We start from the raw sequence: 20281 nt of genomic DNA, 5'->3' as shown, positions 1-20281 counted from the left end.
TTATAAAATTAAATTCTGTACAACATGTTTTAGTCTTATTACTCACACAACTGCATTGTCGAAAACCCAAGCGAGTAAAGAGATTAGATTTACCATTGTGTCACTAGTTTAAATCTTGAGGGATTGTTAATAACACTTCATTAAGAAACGTATGGAAGTGGGTCTTGCACCATGGCCCTGATGTTACCTTTCAACTTGTACTCGTTCAGCTCCATTAAAGTTCATTTCACTCTTCATTCCCCCTTATGATCATCTCATCCACTTTGTCTATAAAACTTTTATGGTATGCTTTAACTCATCCTTGGATTTCTGCACTCACCAATTATATTTGGCTAGAAGCCAAATTAGCTGGTTGGCTCACAGGCAGGGCAAAGATGTTAAGAATCACTTGCTCGCTCAAACGAAGCAGACCGTCCATAAAATTCACTTTGTGAGTGCTTTAGAGTAGCAGCGAGATATTTCAAAGGGCTTTCATTTTGTTTTTCATTTCATTTGAACCTGCAGCAAAAACGTTTGTTATGCGGCAAAGTCTCAAAAGAGTTTGTAAAATAAGCATAAGCTCTGAATTACAAGCCACATTCCGTTTATTTTTGCAGTAAATGCAAGTGTTTTAGTATGGGAAATGAGAAGTCAATAAAACCAGATATAGCTCAAGAAAAGTTTTGAATATCTGTTGAAAAGAGAGGATGGCACCCAAAATAAAAGCCAAACCTAATAAGATCAAATCCCCTGAGCCACGAATGAGGCAGTCCTCTCCTTTAATCATAACACTGCTACTAGACAACTCCTGCTGATTTGACGGATCTGTGTTTCATGTTCAGATCAGAGAGCTGCGGTAGACCTGTGTGCGTGATGGATAATTCAACTCTGTTCTGTTTCTGAGATTATTTAAATTGATTTAAATAATTATTTTTGCATCCCTTTTGTCACAAAGCTTTTCTGATGTTATCATAAGTATTTCCCAATATGTTTTATGTAACTTGTTCTATTATTGACTTTGATAAAGCTTCGTAGATTACAAGCTCCCACTCCATAACATTTGTTATTCAGATAAATATTCATTTTTCCATATTCAACAGTGAAAACATAGAGGACGTCTCTTCTTATTTGGTCTCCTATGTTTCTCCGTTTTGATCCAGCTGCACAATGTTTTAAGGGTTTGTTGTTGAAAAATGTTTGTCTGTTTGTGTTGTCTTTTGATTTCTTTAGGTATTCCATGCCCTATAATTATTGCCTGGGCTATAGGAAAGTTGTATTATGAAAATGAACAGTAAGTTTAAATGAAAAATCGATATGTTTTATCGCACTATTTTTTTATTAGGGTTTTCTTGAATTTTCTTTTATTGATTTTCTTCTTCTGTCCACAGATGTTGGTTTGGTAAAGAACCTGGGAAGTATATGGACTACATTTACCAGGGACCAGTCATTCTTGTGCTTTTGGTGAGATTCGGCACAGAAAGGCACTGCATTGTACAACCACTGCTGTTATTTTCTCATTATCCAAAGAATTTGTTTGCACAGTACATTTCTCACTTTACACTCTCATGGGAGGTCTCACTGATGCCTGCTTGAAGATGTTCTAAAAAATACAATAATATCAAAATGGTTTCATAATGAAGCGGTTTCCATTCTTGGAAATATACATAACTTGGAATGGTTGAATAATCTGCCTGTACAGGCAATTTCAAGCACAATAATTCAAAAAAAAAATCTAATTGTATTCTTGGTATGTCTCCACTAATGGTTCTGTCTAGCAACCACTTTTGATTTGTGTGCTCCTCTAACAATTTGATTTTGAAAGAGGAGGGGGCTTTGACTTGTGTTGCCCTCTCCTCCTTCTACTCAGCATTTAATGAGCAGAACATGTTTGCTGGAGAAAATTGCTCTCAGTTTTCTTTCAGTGTGAACGGTTACCGTGGCACAGGGTTCAAGGCTAATTATTTTCTCTCTTTTTTTCTTTCTAGATAAACTTTGTTTTCCTCTTCAACATAGTAAGAATTCTTATGACCAAACTAAGGGCTTCAACCACGTCTGAAACAATACAGTACAGGTGAGTTGAGAAAGAAATCACATTTCTCCTTTTGTTTGCTTTGACAGCATGTAGTTAAGAGATGATGAAAACATTGGCATCAAAGGAGTGGATTTAGAAAACAGACTTATATAACCTTCATAATTATTTTCACAATTTTGATTTTGTTTCACTCAAATCATGTCAGAGAGAATACATTTGTGAATCAAAGGAAGCAATGTTAATGACAAAATATTCAAATCACCCCCAGTGCAGTAATAGTGTTTATCATATTGTTCTTTTGGGTTTTGCTGCATCTCTTTCCTGCTAAGTATTGCCTGTTCTTCCAATTATTATGATAAATTAAAAACAATGAATCACAAAAACACCGTCAAAGCATTTTTTTTGTATGTGTTTCATTAACAAACCCTCATACTTGAAGCTTGTATGTGTATGCAAATGTGTCTAAAACCAACTTGACTTGAGTAAGCACAACATAGTTACAGTACTTTGTGCAAGAGAGCCATTTCATTGGGTCCCTCCAGTAATCTTTGGAAGTGTCAAGCCTTTTGCAACTTTGATTACTGTGTCAACTGTGTTTTTCTCCTCGGGGGGGATTATTTTGAGGGTGTTTGTAGTGTCGAAGCTCAGACAACTTGAGTTCAGGCTTTCCAGGCTGGAGTTGGATTTATGGTTGTGGCGCAACAGATATGCTGACGTGAAGCATGCAGCTTTGTTAACCTAAATATAAAACATAATGGTTTCTTCAAACCACCGTCTCTTATACAGAAATGCATTAACAATATAACCAGCGGGGGGAACATTTGACAAGGAGAATTGGATTTTCTGTGATGTGGAAATTGCTTGCTTTGGCACAGAATGTCATTATTATGGGCAGTTTTCTGAGTATATATTAACTTTGTTTTAAAACGCTTTTGGTACTCACATCTGTCGAGTTACGCTATTTCTTTATCTTGCTTAAAATAACTCCAATGTAGAGGATTACTTTAGTAGTTGTTATTGTTTGTTTGTGTTCTTTGTAATTATTTTTTCTCTTTGTACATACAATCAGTACAGACCACTGTCTCATGCATATATTTTTGCTTTCCAACTGTAAATGACAAACACTGTTTATGCATTGTTGAAACACAACACAAATATTTTTGATCAGAAAGATCTCCAACCGTTCAAACAGTTGCCCATAAAGAGCTGCAAGCCCTTCACTGAAACCAATTAAAATTAAAATATTAACTTACCATTTACAACCTCTAGTTACATATTATACTGTAAACCTGTGCTATAATACAATGCAATACTGTACCTAGGGCTGCTCAATTAATCATATTTTAATCGCAATTACGATTATGGCTTGCAACGATTAAGAAAAAAACGTAATCGAAATAAAACGATACTTTTTTTATTACATTATTTTCGTATTGGTTTTTCAGTTGAATTATACCTAAAGTTCAGGGTAATCAACTGTTAAAAACCTACTGTTCACATTTTTTTTCTCCAATAAATTCACGTTTCCAAAGTAAATGGATAATCGTTTTTAATAATCGTGATATCAATTATTGACCCAAATAATCGAGATTATGATTTTTGCCATAATCGAGCAGCCCTAACCGTACCCATCTTGCACTGTAGGCTTCATCTCCGATGCATTGATCATTTGAGAATCGAAGCTGTGAACTGTTATACTTCCACAGCCAGTTGGACAACTGACGCAGATTCATGCCTTTTTCCAAAACCAACCGGGATGAAATCCAGGTTCTTATTATAGTATTTTCATGAATGTAGCTATTGATTTTCCATCCCTGTCTTCACAGAAAAGCCGTGAAGGCAACGCTGGTCTTGTTACCCCTGCTGGGCATCACCTACATGCTCTTCTTTGTAAATCCGGGGGAGGACGACATCTCACAAATCGTTTTCGTTTATTTCAACTCCTTTTTGCAGTCTTTTCAGGTAAGACTAAGGATAATGATGCAGTATGACACTGGCCAACGCTTAAAAAGCCCACACACAATGTGAGTCATGCTGAATTCTTAATGCACTTCCTTCTATCCTTTCATAATTTCTCTCAGTTTTTGAGCTTTCTTGTGGGAAGATGATTTGAAGTAGCATTCTGCCTGTGCTTATACACAGCATGTCTGCTGCCTCATGTTCAGGGCTCTCAGCTGACAGGATTAACACAACCATGTGGGCTTGATGTCTGCTCTTTGGCCTTTTTTTTTTTAATCCTTCTATTTTATGTGTTTAAATGTAAGACTGAGTGGGCCAAGAAAAACAGATTCCATGCAGAGTTTCTCTACAATCAAAGTTGTATAGGCTTTTCTTTTGCTTCTTCTCTCTAATTGCACCATCTAAATGATCTGATGTCTAATTAGTTACACAATACATTCACATCTTTTAATATGAATGTGTCTCTTCTGCAGGGGTTCTTTGTGTCTGTGTTTTACTGCTTTCTAAACGGAGAGGTGAGTCATTGGAGTTGTGCAAAAGACTCAGTTTTTATGAATTCAATTAAGATATGTGTTGCTTGATATATCATCTTAATAAAGCCCCAATAGGATGTTCTTGCTTAATTTACATCCTGCTACCCTCCTAGTAACAACCACTGGTTCAAGCACGAGGTAGGATCAGGTATCTTTTGTTTAAAAAAAGCTGAGCGATTTTCTTCTCCATAGGGAAATTATCGCATTTTGATTACACCCAAAAATAATGTCTCTCATTTTCCTATAATTATATGAAAGCAAATTGCTGATCTTCCAGCTTTATGTAAGTCATTAATGCAATAATGAAGATTACGCATTTGTCAGTAATTGTGAAAAGTTAAGGACCCTCCTGCTGTGCTCTCACAAGCGTCGAATAATTGAAATTCGGAAGCCGAGGGGTTTGTTAATTTGATGAAGGATTGTGAAGAGTTTATATTTTCTCCCACTCGTACAATAATTTGTTAAAGTTGTTTTTGTTTTAAAGGTGGGGTAGGTAATTTTGGAGAAACCAGCTCGAGTGCGCTAGAATTTGAAAATACACAACCGGAAAAAATCTGCCACTTCCTTACAGAGCCCCTTCCAACACACACGAACGCGCACATGACCAATGAGGGCACGAGATAAGTTTGTGAACAGATGGAAGGCTGACAGGCAGGTAGGCCATCCAGTTATTTTAGCCGGGCCGGCTCAGATGATTGGTCGTGCTTTTTACAGTACTACGGCTTCCACAGATGACATTCTTTTATGGATTTTTTGTCAAAGCACTTCAGATATTCATTGCTATCGGGATGTTCAGAGCATAACAAAAAAGTGTATCTCGAGCCGGTTTCTCAAACTTACCTACCCCACCTTTAAGTATTCTCTTCTTGTGAACGACTGATTTGAATGCGGGAAGGGCAGTGGGTTGCATGCCTCTAAATGTATTGTATTATTTACGGACGGATCCTTTTAAATTGTTATTTCCATGAACTCAAACTTTGAATCATTGTTAGCATAGCCTATACCTACATATTTAACTTTTACTTACTTTGAAAGATCAAAATTAGGATTTTATCTACCCTCTGTCTGGATTCTGAATTCAACACTAAAAGAATAGTTTGACACTGACACTGATAAAACGTTCATATGTATTTCGTTAAGCTTAAACTAACAGTTACGGTGAGCAACGGTTAGCTTGAAACACGGGAAAGGAGATAGCCTAGCTCTGTCACAGCTTGTTTTTTTACACAGGTTAAACAAATGAGATGTAATGTGTATTTTTTAACTGTGGATGGTCTCTATGCTAAGCTAACAGCATATGTCTCCTGGTTTTAACTCCTTATTCAATAAACAGTTGTATTGCTTATTAAGACCACTTGTTCAAGGTGTTATGTTGTAATAATTATTTAATGAATATTCGCGACAGATTCATAATCATTTTAAAATACCTTATGTTCATCCTCAATATTTCAGGTACGTTCTGCAGTAAGGAAGCGATGGCACCGTTGGCAGGACAACCATGCCCTCCGAGTGCGAGTGGCACGAGCCATGTCCATCCCCACGTCTCCGACCCGGATCAGCTTCCACAGCATCAAACAGACCACAGCTGTGTGACCAGCACATCATCTCCACAACAACATATCATGCTGTGTCTCAATTCAAATACTCTCCTCAGTACACTGCCATGTCGTGCAATGTGAACATTGGCGCAGTGTGTGAATTTAATCCATGTAGCTTTGTCTCAAACTGAACACGGCTGCTGTGCTCTCACTGGGAGCGACTATCGCCTCTGTTAGTTAACCCAATACAATCATGGTGTTCAACTGTAGTATAGTGTTACATGTGTTTAATATAGAAAAAAACCCCACATGTATACATTTTATTTGTATAGTGCTGTGTTGACCAAAGCAACCGCAATTGCGACTGCTGCTTTCATTACGAGTGTCCAGCGTTTATTTTTGAACATTATGAGTAAACAACTACTTTTTTTCTTGCTTTTCATTGGTTTCCTTTGGCACCTAAAATAGCACATACATTATATACCGAAGTACGCAACTTGACACATATCATTGATCTTTGTGTGGAGTACAAACATTGAGGTGATTTACAGAACAGACTTTTTCCTCCGACAAGGTCGTAGTGTGTCCAGTTTGACTGAAGAGCCAGTCAATGTCTCCTGAATGGTAATATCAATTAATCTAAAAGTATACTTCAATAGCACATGGAGATGTATCTCCACTAACAAATTGTACATGTTACAGGTACAGGGTTAAAGCCTTTCTGGAAAGTATTTAAACAATGGCCTCATGTAACTGTCACATCACAGCAAGTCTTGTTTGAGCTTGCTTTCACTGTCATCTTACTGCTTAGTGGTTGTGAGAGGAGCAAGGTAATCTTAGAGGATTTGCAGCAGGATGCTTCAGCAGCTCATGCACTTGTAGGCATCTGCTCCATTGTTACCTAGTCGGAGAGGTGCATCACTCAAACATTATTGCAAGTCTTCTTTAGAGAGATGAATATCAAAATGCTCCTTGAGTTAACTGTTTCTAAAACTATGAAAGGAAGGCATTTCATTCAAAAGAGGCACTGCTCTCTCTTATAAAAGGATCATTTAAATGTTTCTGTTTGATCAATGCGGGATGATCATTTTATACAAACAAGCCATTCAAATGAAGTCCTCTCCTTAAAGTCTGATCTTGTATACAGTGTTGATATGTTTGTCTTGTATTGTTGTAAACATTGTGTTCAGCTTCTTCTCTTTTCCAGATCTTTTCTTTCACCCTCTATTTCTTCTCCTCAGAGCAGGAAGGTGTGAACATAATTAGCAATTAAATGAGTCACCACCATGCGTGTTTGAGGCTGATGGATGAGCAGTGGAAAATTAAATCTTTCTTCTAAACGAGTAAAGATAAGATTACATAATATAGAGTTGAGAAATTGGTGCCTAGTCATTTATGTAATGTATATGTGTGACATGCTTGGATTCATCATGCAGGCACAGAGGGGGCAGATTACATTCTTTTGGCTTTATGAAATCCTTGTGGCTTTCTAGTAATCTGTGTCACTATTAAGCTGCTGGTTTCAGAGCTTGATGAAATGAGCACCACACACTTGCCTCCGATGCTAACTCCTTCATCTGCTCAGGCTGCTCACAATAATGGGAACACTCATCTATCCGCAAAGTCAAACTCCAGGAATACGAAGGTTTATGAAGATAAAAAAGTCTTAACGATGCTGCTAGCTTACGTTTAAATGCAGACGCTCCTTTGTGTGTCCCCTATATTACCTGCTTTTCATGCAGTGGAAGTATTTCTGTCAGCTGGTACAGTAAGAATGTTTAAAGAGGTCTTTTTTGATATGTTTGGTGATACACTCCGAACGTGGTTTCTTCTTATCCAACTCTTGTCTAATATTAAAATGGATTGTTTTATTTTATTTCAGGTTAATATTTATTTATTGGTTTATTCATATTTATGTATTTATGTGATACTTTTGGGATAAAATGCACTGGATTTACTGTTGATGTTAAGCGTTTGGAGGTATTGCATCAAACATAATAATGTAGTAAAATGTACATTTCATATTTATTTTTTTGTATTTTTTTATACATTACAGCATAATTTGTTGTTGTTGTTGTTGATGTTGTTGTTATGCTGCTCAACTGGACTGATATCAATTGTTAATCATTTAATGTAAATATTTTATTGTAACTATTCCTGTAGTTCTGTGTCCAGTATCATTCAGCTGTAACGCTGCAAAACCTTTCATGATATTATGTTGGCAAAACAAATACATAGTCTAATATTTTGATACAGGAGTAAAGAAAACACATCGTTTATTCCAACTCGCCAAAGAGATTAACCATGTTTACCAGCATCCTGCATTTTTATTATCTACATGTTTCTATTGTTGCCATTGCACTTTGTAAACCAAATCGTGTTGACTTTACTTTGACACCATTTATTGTACATGAGGAAATGTAATCAAGTGTGCAGTGTGATGTCAGATTTGTTAACTTATAACTGTACATGAATACATTCGACTGATTTAATGGTATTTGTTGAACCACCTATGTTGCCTTACAAACAAAGGAAAAGGAAGCTCTGTAAATGATGTATCATCGTGCTACTGATATACATTTGTACATCCACATGTGAAAGGAAAAAATGTTGATTTAAATAAAAATGATACTCTTATTTTTGTTGTTTTTGTTATTTCCAAGGGAGCTCGTAAACAACAATGATCTGAGTTGACAGCATATGATACATTGTGTCGATTCAGTATTCTGCAATCTGGCCTTGGCTGCAGATCGCACTAATGGGATCTGTTTAGTTGATTCATTTGCTATCAATCCCTCTATCGTCGAGCAGTGTAATAAACAAATGCAGCAGTCTTTTAATGAACATATAATTATTCTAAAGATAGACTAATGCAGCTTCACTGGCACATGTGTTACTTGTAGATATAGTTTTCAGTGATTGAAGAGTCCTCCGAGAACACCTTACGGGATTACGTAACATTAATGTATTTACAGTTTTATATATTTCAGGCTTGGGTGGAGTGAAATGGAGCAAAAACTGCTGAGTGTGCCCAGAAGCCTCAGGACTCCATGAGTTATACGTCCCCCAAACAATTAGCCGTGACTCTGATGCAGCCTAATAAAGGCTTGTTGTGACAATTCATGCTCTGATGGTTGACAACTGCATGAAAGGCGGACAGTGGATATGATGTTCTGAAGTGTACCAGCGCCAGAGGCAGGCAGCACATCAGCACTGCACTGAGGATTGTTCGCCCCCAGCCTTCTTTGTGTGGATACTAAATTGCATTTCACCAGTCATTACCTCAGCTAAAAATAAATGGCTTGCCTCTCAGCTCGAGGCCGGCACTTCAGCCTTCTAATGCTAGATTTATAATGCTATCAGGAGCAATTTCCCTCAACACTATGAATCAATTATAACATAAAAAGAATGAAATGTTAATTAGAAAATGTTTCCAATCACTTAAGGCAATAACGCTTTAAAACAATTATTATCATTTCCATAATGCAGATCCTAAGTGGGTTTATCTGTTATTAGAACAAATTAGCTTGCATAAATAATGTTGTGTGCAAAGTAGCTTCTCAGGATACACATTGCATTCAGAAAGCATGCAGACCCCTCCTCTTTTTCACATTTTGTTATGTGGCTGTCTTGTGCTTACATTTTTTTAATGATGTGTTCCCCTCAACAATCTACTTTTAATACCTGATAATGAAAAAGTGAAAACAGAATTCAAGAGTTAAATTGTTACATCACATTTACCTGAGTGTTAAGATGCTTAACTGAGTATTTAGTTGAAACTCCTTAAGCATGCAATACAGCCTCTCTGACCTCAAGACCATGAATTTATTGAAGGAATCACCTCAGTCCCTGCTTTTGAAAAATACCTTCAGATCATGATGCTTACAGTTGATGGCAAACATTTCAATCTTGGTTTCATCCGACCAGTGTATGTTGCATCTCCACAGAACCTCTGGACCGCGCCTGATTGCTCAGTTTGGAGGTCGGCCAGCGTCAAGAAGAATCCTGATTGTTTCCAACCCTTTCCGTTTAAGAAATATGGAGGCCAATGGGCTCCTTTGAACCGTCAATCCAGCAGAAAAGTTTGTGGTAACCTTTCACAGATCCCAACACAAAGCTGTGTCAGTTCAGCAGGTCGTCTGAGCTTCTATCTGAATTGTTGGTGTGATATAACTGTCAGCTATTAAACCTTATAGCCATGTGTGTGTGCCTTTCCAAACCATGTTCAATCACTTGAATTTACCACAGATGGACTCCCATCAAGGTGTTGAATGATTGCAAAGATGATAAAGAGGAATGGGAGGTATCGGTGATACATTTCAAATGACAAAGCAAAAGGATGCATGTTGATGCATCTCCTAAATACTCACAACACACTTTAAAAATACAAAATAGGATGAGCTCTCATATAATTGATATCATTTTCTTGAGAGTAATATCAAGTTATTATTATGTAAATAAAATGCACAAAAGAGAGTCAGTGTTTTTCTTCAGTGACTACAGCCCGAAGGAAGAAGAATAAGAATAGTATAATAAACTTTAGTTCAAACCTTTGGCTCATAAAAGTGCAAAGTAAAACGTAAAAATCTATTTAATGCATCACAATAATCAAGACTGTCAAAAGATAACATTTTATTGCAGCATTATATATATTATATATGCGACACAGGAGAAGCCTTTTGGAGCCAAGGTCGATGCACTCGAAGTTCACATGAATAGCATTCCTCACATAAAATAAATGATGCAGTCAGTTTACTGAATTACTAAGGCCATGCAATTGAGTTGAAAGACTCCAGCAACCATTAACTGGTGCGATCCTTGAGGTCTAATTTCAAATTGACTGTGCACAGACAACTGCTAAATATATAGCCTGATGCTCAGGAGAGCTGAGCTGACTGACAATACGATGCGGTGTGATGAAGGTCAGCCGACCACAGAGGGAGAAGTGCTTGCAGAAGCTATTTGTGGGGAACGTGAAGGTCATGTTAATGTTCAAATTAAAATAGTTTAGTTCTTTCTCCTCAAATGCCCGTGGGCTAGTCATTACAACTCATGCTGTGCAGACAAACAATGTTCCCCTTTTAATTATAATGTACACCCCCAATTTTCAAAGATACCAAATATGGCACTGCATGGGGATATATAAATGTATGCTTTAAAAAATGTTGGTTTAAATATTTCAATTTATTTTAAAGTGTTAACATAGTTTTTACTTAAAGCTCCTTATGGATAAATACAACGTGGGAACTAAGAGGATTACGATCCCCGGCCTCCAGTCAAACACTTTCAGAATGAATTGTCACAGTAAACTCTCACAGTTTAGTTGGTGGCAGCCCGAGAGTTGTTAAAGTAAAGTAAAGTCACTTTAAAAACCACAAATGTTCAAGTTAATACTTAAAAACTAAATGAAAATCTGAAAAGTCGTGATAAACTGTGAGAGATAGTGAATAAATGATTTGCCAAAAGTGCAGCTGCTGAAGAGATGGAGGTTTTTGTCGTACTGTGACTGCAGATGTTTTTTTTTATATGTTTAAACATTTTCAGAAGCAATGGAAATGTCATTTTCCAACCCTGTTAAAATAAACTGATCTTGCATGATGCAGGATGTGCACGAGACACCCAACTGCTCTGAACTCCAACATGTTCAAGCAGCAGTGCAGCAGCATAACATTAATCATATTCAGTCCTGTGAAAAGGTTGTGTTCATTTTCTTTAATTGCAAATGTGTATTTCAAAGAAGGAGAAAAGGAAAGCGAAGTTTTTTTATCAACCTAAAATAATTGAACGTGTGGTTTGACATTTTTAAATGAAATCAGTTTTGATAATTAGGCTTATTATGAGTTTTATGTGAAGAGTTGAAAGACGTGGATTCATCATCAATGTGATTAAACCGGTCATGATTTGGATATAAATAGAAATTTGAATTTAAATAACAGTTTTGTGGCACCAGCCGGATGGATGGCTTGTGACCTTGAGAGGTTTTGTATGATCTCATTGGCCCATCCAAAAAGGTTGAAGCTTTAATTACATATTAAAAATATACAACCAAACTTTGTGGGTGATTCATTCATTCAGCAAATGAAGAGCATGTTGTTTTTCCTCATGTGTACTGAATAAATACAATTAGAATAAAGCAGGAATTATTTGAACAACAGTTCCCCCTGCTGGCTGAATAAGGAAACTACTACTACACATTTCGAATAGAGCAACAATTTCTGTATCTGTAAAGCAGAGAACACATTTCACTGTGTGTGCTGTGTGCTCTGCATGTGTGACCATTAAAGAGGGCTCCATCCCTCCCAATATTTATTTTCTTTATTTATTTACAGTATATTATTTGTATTTTGTATTTCTTTGGTCTTATTGATGAACAAGTATTTTAGATTCTGCCATTTTGTTTAGGTTGTTGAACTTCAGACACTGATTTAATAAGGAATTCATATTTTGTCTCAGGCTTTCATACTTCACACGTTTGCTTTTAGTAAAAAGACTTAATAAACTTGAACACAATATTAAATATTTGCTTACTGTAGGTACAGTTTATTAGTTACACCTAGCTCAAACGGCAATCTCATACACTGAGTTGTTTTGACAAAGAGGACACAGTCAAATTGAATGTATTTATTCACTATGATCTTCAACAATAACAGGGGGTAGGGTTCAAAGTGTGCACTGCATCTACACAAGCCATCGTAGATAAACAAGGGGAAATATAATGAGTTGTAAATTCATCAGAGATGCGTGGAAATTAGAAATATACACGATGGGATTTACAGAAACATAAAGATATTGCGGCCAAGGGGTTAGGGATTTCCTGGTGTAGGACAAGCAAACTAATTACCACTCCTTTTGATTTGATAATGAGTGATGCATTACCAGAATGACAATGAAGTTTAATACGCTTGTACCCTTTTTAGGAGGCCATAATGTATTTCACAAAAGCTTCATAATTGATGCATCCGTTAGCGTCCTCCTGGTTTTGCATCAGTTGATCCACCTCATCTTCCCTCATCTTCTCCCCTGTGGAGCATTAGAAAGAAACAGTAGGACGGTTAGCCCAGCATGCATCTTAATAATGATCGCTTTTAAAAAATCATTATGAAAACTGTTTAGCTCACCCAATGTTGCCAGAACATGTCTCAGCTCAGCTCCCATGACTGTGCCATTCCCCTCTTTGTCAAACACCCTCAGACCCTCCACAAAGTCCTCATATGTGCCAGAGTCCTTGGCCTTGCAGATGTGTTGGTGCATGGGCAGAAACTGGTCAAAGTCAAGCATCTTGGTATGCATGTCTGTGTGTGAGAAATGTTTTTACCAAAGGAAATTAAATCTGCGCAGGCTGCAGTTCTGACCGATGTTGAACTTAATTGTAACCTTTCTGCGTTTTCCACAGATCTGCATTTGAACCACAACTGCGGTTCTAGACCAACTTTACTGGGGGGGCCAGGCTGGGGCCAGTTATTTCATGAGAGGGGCACAATAAAAGCAGGTTAAAAAGACAAAGACAGTATAAAGTAATTCTGTAAAATAAACATAAAATACGGTAATTGGTATTTGTTTTTGTAAAGGTATTTGTTTTAGTACATTTAAGTTACAGTCCTTTGTTTCAGTTATTGAGACTAAGTTCTATAACACCAAGTTGTCTTTGTGTATTTGTGAATGAAGCGCCATGGTTAAATCCTATAATTGAACAAATGGCGAAATTTGGCAACGCCCTCTAGCAATTTGGCAACGCCCCCAGCCAATGGGACCCGCTGGGTTTTTGGTTGGAATCCGCTGGGTGGAGTCCTATCTGGAGTGCTACATCTGTAGAGTATTTGTTTTAGTAACTTTAAGTGACAATTTAATTAAAACAGATAAACAGTATTTGCTTTTATATAAGGTAATGAACAGTTTAATCTCCACTGTATATCCGGGTCTCTGATTTGATTTAGTTCCAATAAATCGTAATATTATAACCTATTTTCTTTTTTGGAGGGGGGCCACATGGGGGTCCCTGGTCAGTGTTACGGGGGCACTGGCCCCTGTTGCCCCCCCCCCCCTAGAACCGCCCCTGGTGCACGTAGACATTGACCCACCTTCAACCTTTGGCTTTCCAAGGACATTCATGATCTCTGTGTTGGTAGGATTCTGGCCCAAAGCCCTAATCAGATCAGCACACTGGGCGTAAGTGATTTTCCTCTCGTTGGTTGGTGTTGTGTCAAACAGCTGGAAGGAATCTTTGAAGTCTAAAAACACAACGAAAAACAGGTGATTCTGATTACTATTCAGTTCATTGTGATCCAAGAATGCATGCATAACCTTAGAAATAAGGCCTTCAAGATGCTTCAAAGTAATCATGTTAAATGACATCGATGAGGTAAAAGTCCTTTTCTAGAAGAAGAAGGAGCCAGAAAGAATCCATCCCTAATGCGTACCTCTCGAAAAGTGCCTTCATCTTTTTTAAAAGGGATCTACTTTGATGGAAATATTTACTTTAAAATAATATCCCTGATCTATTGTATCACCAGCTGTTGCCTTGCATTTCTCACACACTAATAGAGAGGGCACAATCACACAGTCCACTCAATCCATCTATAAATAGCTGACACTCCATGCAACACAAACGACAACTACAACAACAACAACAACAACAACAACGTCAATCTTACCCTCAATTTGCTCTGGGGTGAATTCCAGCTGAAAGGAGACAAAGCAAACCAGGCGGTTCGATGTTGCAGATCATGCGTGATTATCGCAGTTCACAAGGCAAGTCAGTCAAATATACGGCAGAATACATTCATAAAAGAAACACAGAAAAAACTATTAAATGTGACCTCTGGCCTGACCGTTGTCGTTACAGCGCTTATCCAACAGATCAAGTTACATTCTGATCCGAGTGCGTTGTTTATCGGTGACCTTCAGTCGGATGCCTCCTTGTTACAGTCCGTCTGCTACCGTCTGCCTCGTTGGAGTTTATTTTTAGTCGCAATATCTGGCGATGAATGTTTGATACTGTTAACACCATCCGGAGGTGACATTTTAACCAAGCTTAGATAAGTGTTTGGATCATATTTTTACAAAGCTTCATAGAGCTAGAATGACATTTAGGTCAATACCTTAAAAGTTGAAGATAATGTCCTTTGACGTTTGGATGCACTCACTTTAAGCATCATTCATCAACCACTTTTCGTGAGAAACATGAGGTTCAAAACGTTCAAAATAACCTTGTTTACAACTTTATCATCACTCTATATTAATTATTTCCAGGGACTCTTCAAGACCAACACACACTTTTAAAAAGTGGATATCAAACAGATGTAGCATCAGAATGAAAGGACAAAGCAATTGTAAAATAATTGTTGTTTGTTTAACATGTGCGCTATAGCAGAGAAAGAGATGTCAAACCAACTTCTAACATGGAAATTGAATAATAGGTCTTAAAATACATTATTGTTCTTAATACCCATGACAAATGATGACTATTTATACTGTATATGTTGGCCTCTCATCAAATAGTGCCCATAGCTTCTATCTGATGTCTGGATTTATACAAAGCCCAGCTCCTCTATGAAGCTTTGTAAAAAATATTATCCAAACACTTATCTAAGCTCGGTTAGAGAGGGATGACGATGGATGTAATTATCTATACTTTTCTTCCTTTCCAGATTTTCCAACCACTTGCCCTCAGAGAAATTGAGCGGGTGGTCTGCTATTCTCAAAGATAATAAAATCATATTTTGTGGCTTTAACCAAGCTCCATTATAACAAAGAGACTCCCCTCAAACAGGAAAACATGTATCCATTGAGAAGGGGCCCAGTCAGCAGAAGATCTTTCCATGATGTCTGGTATCAGTTTGTTTCTGAATCCCCCCGACAAGAAGTCAAAACTTTACACAATTTACAATGCATGTTTGAAGTTTAATGAAGCGCTGAACTAACTATAATTGTTATACAAATTGTGAATATAACCTGTGTATATAATTCATGTGGCTGTACACTCCTGTTTCACTTGCACTGCTGAATTTAAGTCACACGGGGTCTCTGATGCTCTTTACACACCAGCTTAGCTTTCAAACAGACCATTGCTGTGAAATCTCATTATTAGTAACATCTCATAGTAAGATCATTAGAAATGCTTCTATTAAAAACATCATTTAAGTATTTACTGGTTAAGTTGAATTTCAAGTGTGAGTAATTATTGGTTGATTAAAGACCAAAACACTCCAATCCGTCTAAAAGCAGATCTACAATTGCTCTGCAGTGCTGTTTTTCTTTTGTTTTACCGTGACTGTTGCAGGGTCAAACACCGGGGTCTTAGGGCGTTCCGGCTCTGGGGGTTTGGGGGCTGCTGGTGCTGCTGGTGCTGCTGCAGCTTTCGGCTCTTCTTTCTTCTTCGGGGCCATCGCAAGATTTCGAAGTGGAGGAAAGACACAGCAGAGGGGTACTGTGGTTAGAAATGGCCCATTAGAGGTGAGGTCCTTTTATCCACTGTCCACAGGTGTCATGTCCTCCACAACCCCCTACCCCCCCTCCCACAATGCCCAACCACACTGCCAACAATACAGGGATGACTATAAAAGGATGTGGCTTTGTGCTTCTATTTAAGACAAAGGTTGCCATTGTGCGTGTTCATCATCAGGATATGAAAGCTCCTACGCCTGGGAGCTTCTGATAATCAGGCTATTTCCATCAACATTAGTGAGACCTTGGTGTAACCTCTGCGATCCTGGACAGTTGACCGTGTTCAGGGAAGTGTGGTGGTTATTAGTGAGGAGGGGATGAAGACAAAGATGATTAGTGGACAAGAGGAGGTGAAGATGTTGAAATGACAGAGCAGCAATGCTGTCTTATGGGAAGTGGGAGCTACAGTTCCAAGAAATTATCCTTGACTATTATTAAATATCGCAACCAATGACGGAGCAGTATTCGCTGTGCCCATGCTGTGCCAAGAGACACGTTTATGATTATCATTTATCTGGTTTGATCATAGGGATTTTCAGAGCAATAAATACAAATCTGCCGGCTTAAAATAGGATTCATAGAACGTTGTCACTGTCTGATCTCTGGCTTTCGAGCGTTGTTATATGTGAACATGCCTCTCTAAAGGCTGGGCATCAATAACACAGTGAGGAAAGTACCTAGAAAGAAATCTAGGATGACACTTAGTGCCACTTGCTGAAGCTGACATTCACACTTGAATGGACTAGAGCTTTGTACACAAAGTGGCAGCTAGGGTGGTGTTTCTGGTGTTCACATTGTTTTCAAATAAAGCTCATGTGTGTGTAACCAACCCAAGCAAACATTCAATTGATTTGCAAATCAATGTAGAGTGCAGCAGCCAAAGGCCTATTCTCTCTTCATAAGAGAATCATAGTTTTGATTTTTAGAAATACTGACTGAGATGTTCATTCAAAGACCTTCAAAATAATATTCTTGTTCCCATAACATTTGCTGAACTGCATCCAAACTGTAACCTGTAAGAGCCATTTTAATGAAGGGTCGTGTTTGTCATAATTGTGTGTTATTAACTGTGTGTGCCAAGGGGCGTCGCTGTCCTATTATTACCTAGGGCACAGGTATTTAAGGTGTGTCAAGTCACATGATTGGGTGTGTTCGACCCTAGAAAGGAATATGGATTTTGACCGTGGTAGCGCGAGTGTTAAGTTTTGATTGTTTGTCCGGGCAATTATTTAATGACTTTGATGACGTATCCCATTAATGGATTTTATTATTTCACATCTGGTAACGAGCTTACCGATAGCGATGGCGAGATGAAGCCTCATGAAGCTCTCCAGCTAATTGGTTCACAAAAGGGTTCATCTCATGAGGCTTCATCATGGGCTTCATTTGAACACAAACCCCCTGTTGGTCAAAGTGTGTAAAACAGGCAGATTTGACATCTCAATAGTGTGCTCTATCTCAGTGGTTCTCAACTGGTGGGTCGCGACCCAAAAGTGGGACGCGAACCCGTTTCGAGTGGGTCGCAGTTCCCATAAGATGTCTTCCTGCATTGAAGGGAATCATTGTAAAAAATAGCAACTCCACCTCCTTTCTTATGCATTCTTTCCTGACTCATAAAACTAAAGTTGGGAGGGGTTGATTCGATAAGAACAGCTGCCCTTTTATTTTCTTCAATCCATGTTTCCGTTAAAAACATAAAATCGAGATTGCGCTCAGTGATAAAATCATTGATTAAAAATGTTTTACCTGCCAAAGACCTGACATTTAATAAAGCTATTAATTTTGTTAAATACACTATCAGTCAGATGTTTTGTGGCAAGCTATGACTGACATGGAACCACTTCTAAATTTGATAACGTCACACAAACTTTTGAGCGCTTCCTGTGTTTAAGCTGATTCATTGCTCTTTATCTATTACCTTTCAAGACAGATATCGGCAAAGCTACTGGCAGGCAGGGCCCCGGCATGTCCTGGAAAGAGTTGAGAGTGCCATACGCCCTTGAGCATGGACCCAGCACATATCAGTCAGTGTTTGCGTTTTTTACACACACATTCTTATCAGGCTTCGGAGACAGCAATCCAATAAAAAACTTGAAATGTGACGGTGCTTACAAGAGTTAAACAATACAATTTAACGATGAGACATAACTCTAGTCTGCATTGAATGTATTTTCAGAAATGTGGACGTTTTACTAAAAGCATTTATTATGGATATTATGTTTAAATAATTCAATTTCTTCAGTGAACCGTTTTAAAGCTCGTTACAATTTCATGAAAGCATCTGAAGTCATAAATTATACCCATAATTACCATAATTATGAGAGCTAATTAATTCAAACCGATCACTCATCAAAATATTGTCTACGTAAGTTTAAAGTATTTCCCTACTTTTTCCACTGCTGTTCTCTATTTATGAGGTGGGTGCAGTAAACAGTATGGATTGAAAAATAAATGTTTTGATTTATGTGTGGGTATCTGAATGCATATCTGCAATGAATATATAATCCAAGAAAGAGAAAACAATTTCTCCTGCAACTTACAAACTTGATTTAGCTGATCATTGTCTGACTGTCTGACAAACAATCAACATGGGTGATAAACAGTGATGCACATTGAGTCTAGTATTTGTTCCTTAAATATTTGAGCTATAGCATTTAGTAAAATGTCCCATCTTGTATCAAGGTGCCTAATGAATGATTTCCGCCTCTATGTATTGAACACGTTATAATTACACAGACTTCAATACATCCCTTCGTCTTTGCACAACCTTTTTATCTGCTCTGGGCTTCCATCCATCCCTCATGTGACAAAAGAGGCAACCAATCAAAGCAACAGTGGGAAATGGTGAGTATTATCAAATCGAATTTAGTCTGTGAAGTAAAAGCATGGCCTTCAGCAACATCTGCTGATTGTGCTATGCCGCACAACATACATCCCCCTCATCCATTTGCCTTTTTACTTTCAATGCCAGCATTTTTAGAGGAGGAGTTTTTATAGTCCTTGTTCCTAAATACTGTCAATATGAGCTTTGAATGAGCTATGAGACAACAGGTTGGGAAAACAAAAACACTAATTGGGGGCCTGCACAGAATAATATCACTGTGGTAGTGATGATATAGTTGTATTCATGTTTTAGACAAAATCGACCCACATCTTTAAAAGCTAACTGGAGAATTACATTACAATTCTAGGGGATGATGTATTCAACTACACCAGCCTAAATAAAGCCTTATGGCTTAGGAACAAGTTGGTGAATTAGCATGACCGGTCAGGAGCAATATGTGCATCAATGGTTTAGAGATTGTTACACTCGGAGAGGCTATTTTGTTTATCATTGTAGATTTGAAATTGTTCATTAATGCATCAGAAGACACTCTAGGATCATTTAAAATAGAGAAATAATCCGGCTGCCTCTCTTGCTCCCGCTCCCTGTGGCCTGGTTGGCCGTAGAAGAGAAGGCACATCGGAGCATAAAATACTTACCAGATGAATGCGTACTGGAGAAATAATAGTCATGACTGCAGTTTGATCCTCATTATTTGATACTTCCAGTTGGATTTTTTTTTTCACATGACTGAAGTGGTCAGTGTCTGGCTGGAGCTAACCTACATAGAGACACAGACGGAAACTGTGTGTGTCAGTGCGATTATAAACAGATCCAGCCCCACATAGCTCAGCTCCAACCCCCCTTTACTGTACATCCCACCAGGTGATTGCCATTGACAGCCTGCGGCAACAATTCAAGACATGAGCAACCACACAGTCAAGTTTTTGAGGCATCCAAGACCTGCCCAATT

General features: G+C 37.9%; 2 protein-coding genes across 2 annotated transcripts in view; one reads left to right on the top strand and one right to left on the bottom strand.

The window, feature by feature from the left end:
- LOC307019759 (corticotropin-releasing factor receptor 2) overlaps positions 1-8662 on the top strand; it is a 33604-nt gene extending 24942 nt beyond the window's left edge. The window contains exons 7-12 of the mRNA XM_079650852.1: positions 1210-1270; positions 1368-1440; positions 1965-2050; positions 3838-3973; positions 4444-4485; positions 5956-8662. Of these exons, the coding sequence (XP_079506978.1) occupies positions 1210-1270; positions 1368-1440; positions 1965-2050; positions 3838-3973; positions 4444-4485; positions 5956-6096 (539 nt within the window). The 3' untranslated portion in view covers positions 6097-8662. The remainder of the gene's footprint in view (positions 1-1209; positions 1271-1367; positions 1441-1964; positions 2051-3837; positions 3974-4443; positions 4486-5955) is intronic.
- Positions 8663-12647: 3985 nt separating this feature from the next.
- myl13 (myosin, light chain 13) lies at positions 12648-16478 on the bottom strand. The gene is made up of 5 exons (XM_079650609.1): positions 16307-16478; positions 14693-14720; positions 14120-14269; positions 13160-13333; positions 12648-13061 (listed from the first exon to the last, which is right to left on the bottom strand). Exons 1-5 carry the CDS (start codon positions 16424-16426, stop codon positions 12955-12957), a joined length of 579 nt encoding a protein of 192 aa, XP_079506735.1. The 5' UTR covers positions 16427-16478; the 3' UTR covers positions 12648-12954.
- Between the last annotated feature and the right edge of the window lie 3803 nt (positions 16479-20281).

Source organism: Notothenia rossii, assembly GCF_949606895.1.
Source record: "Notothenia rossii genome assembly, chromosome: 9".
Classification (NCBI taxonomy): Eukaryota; Metazoa; Chordata; class Actinopteri; order Perciformes; family Nototheniidae; genus Notothenia; species Notothenia rossii.
Note: the sequence above shows the minus strand (reverse complement) of the source record. Positions and strands in the feature narration are given on the sequence as shown.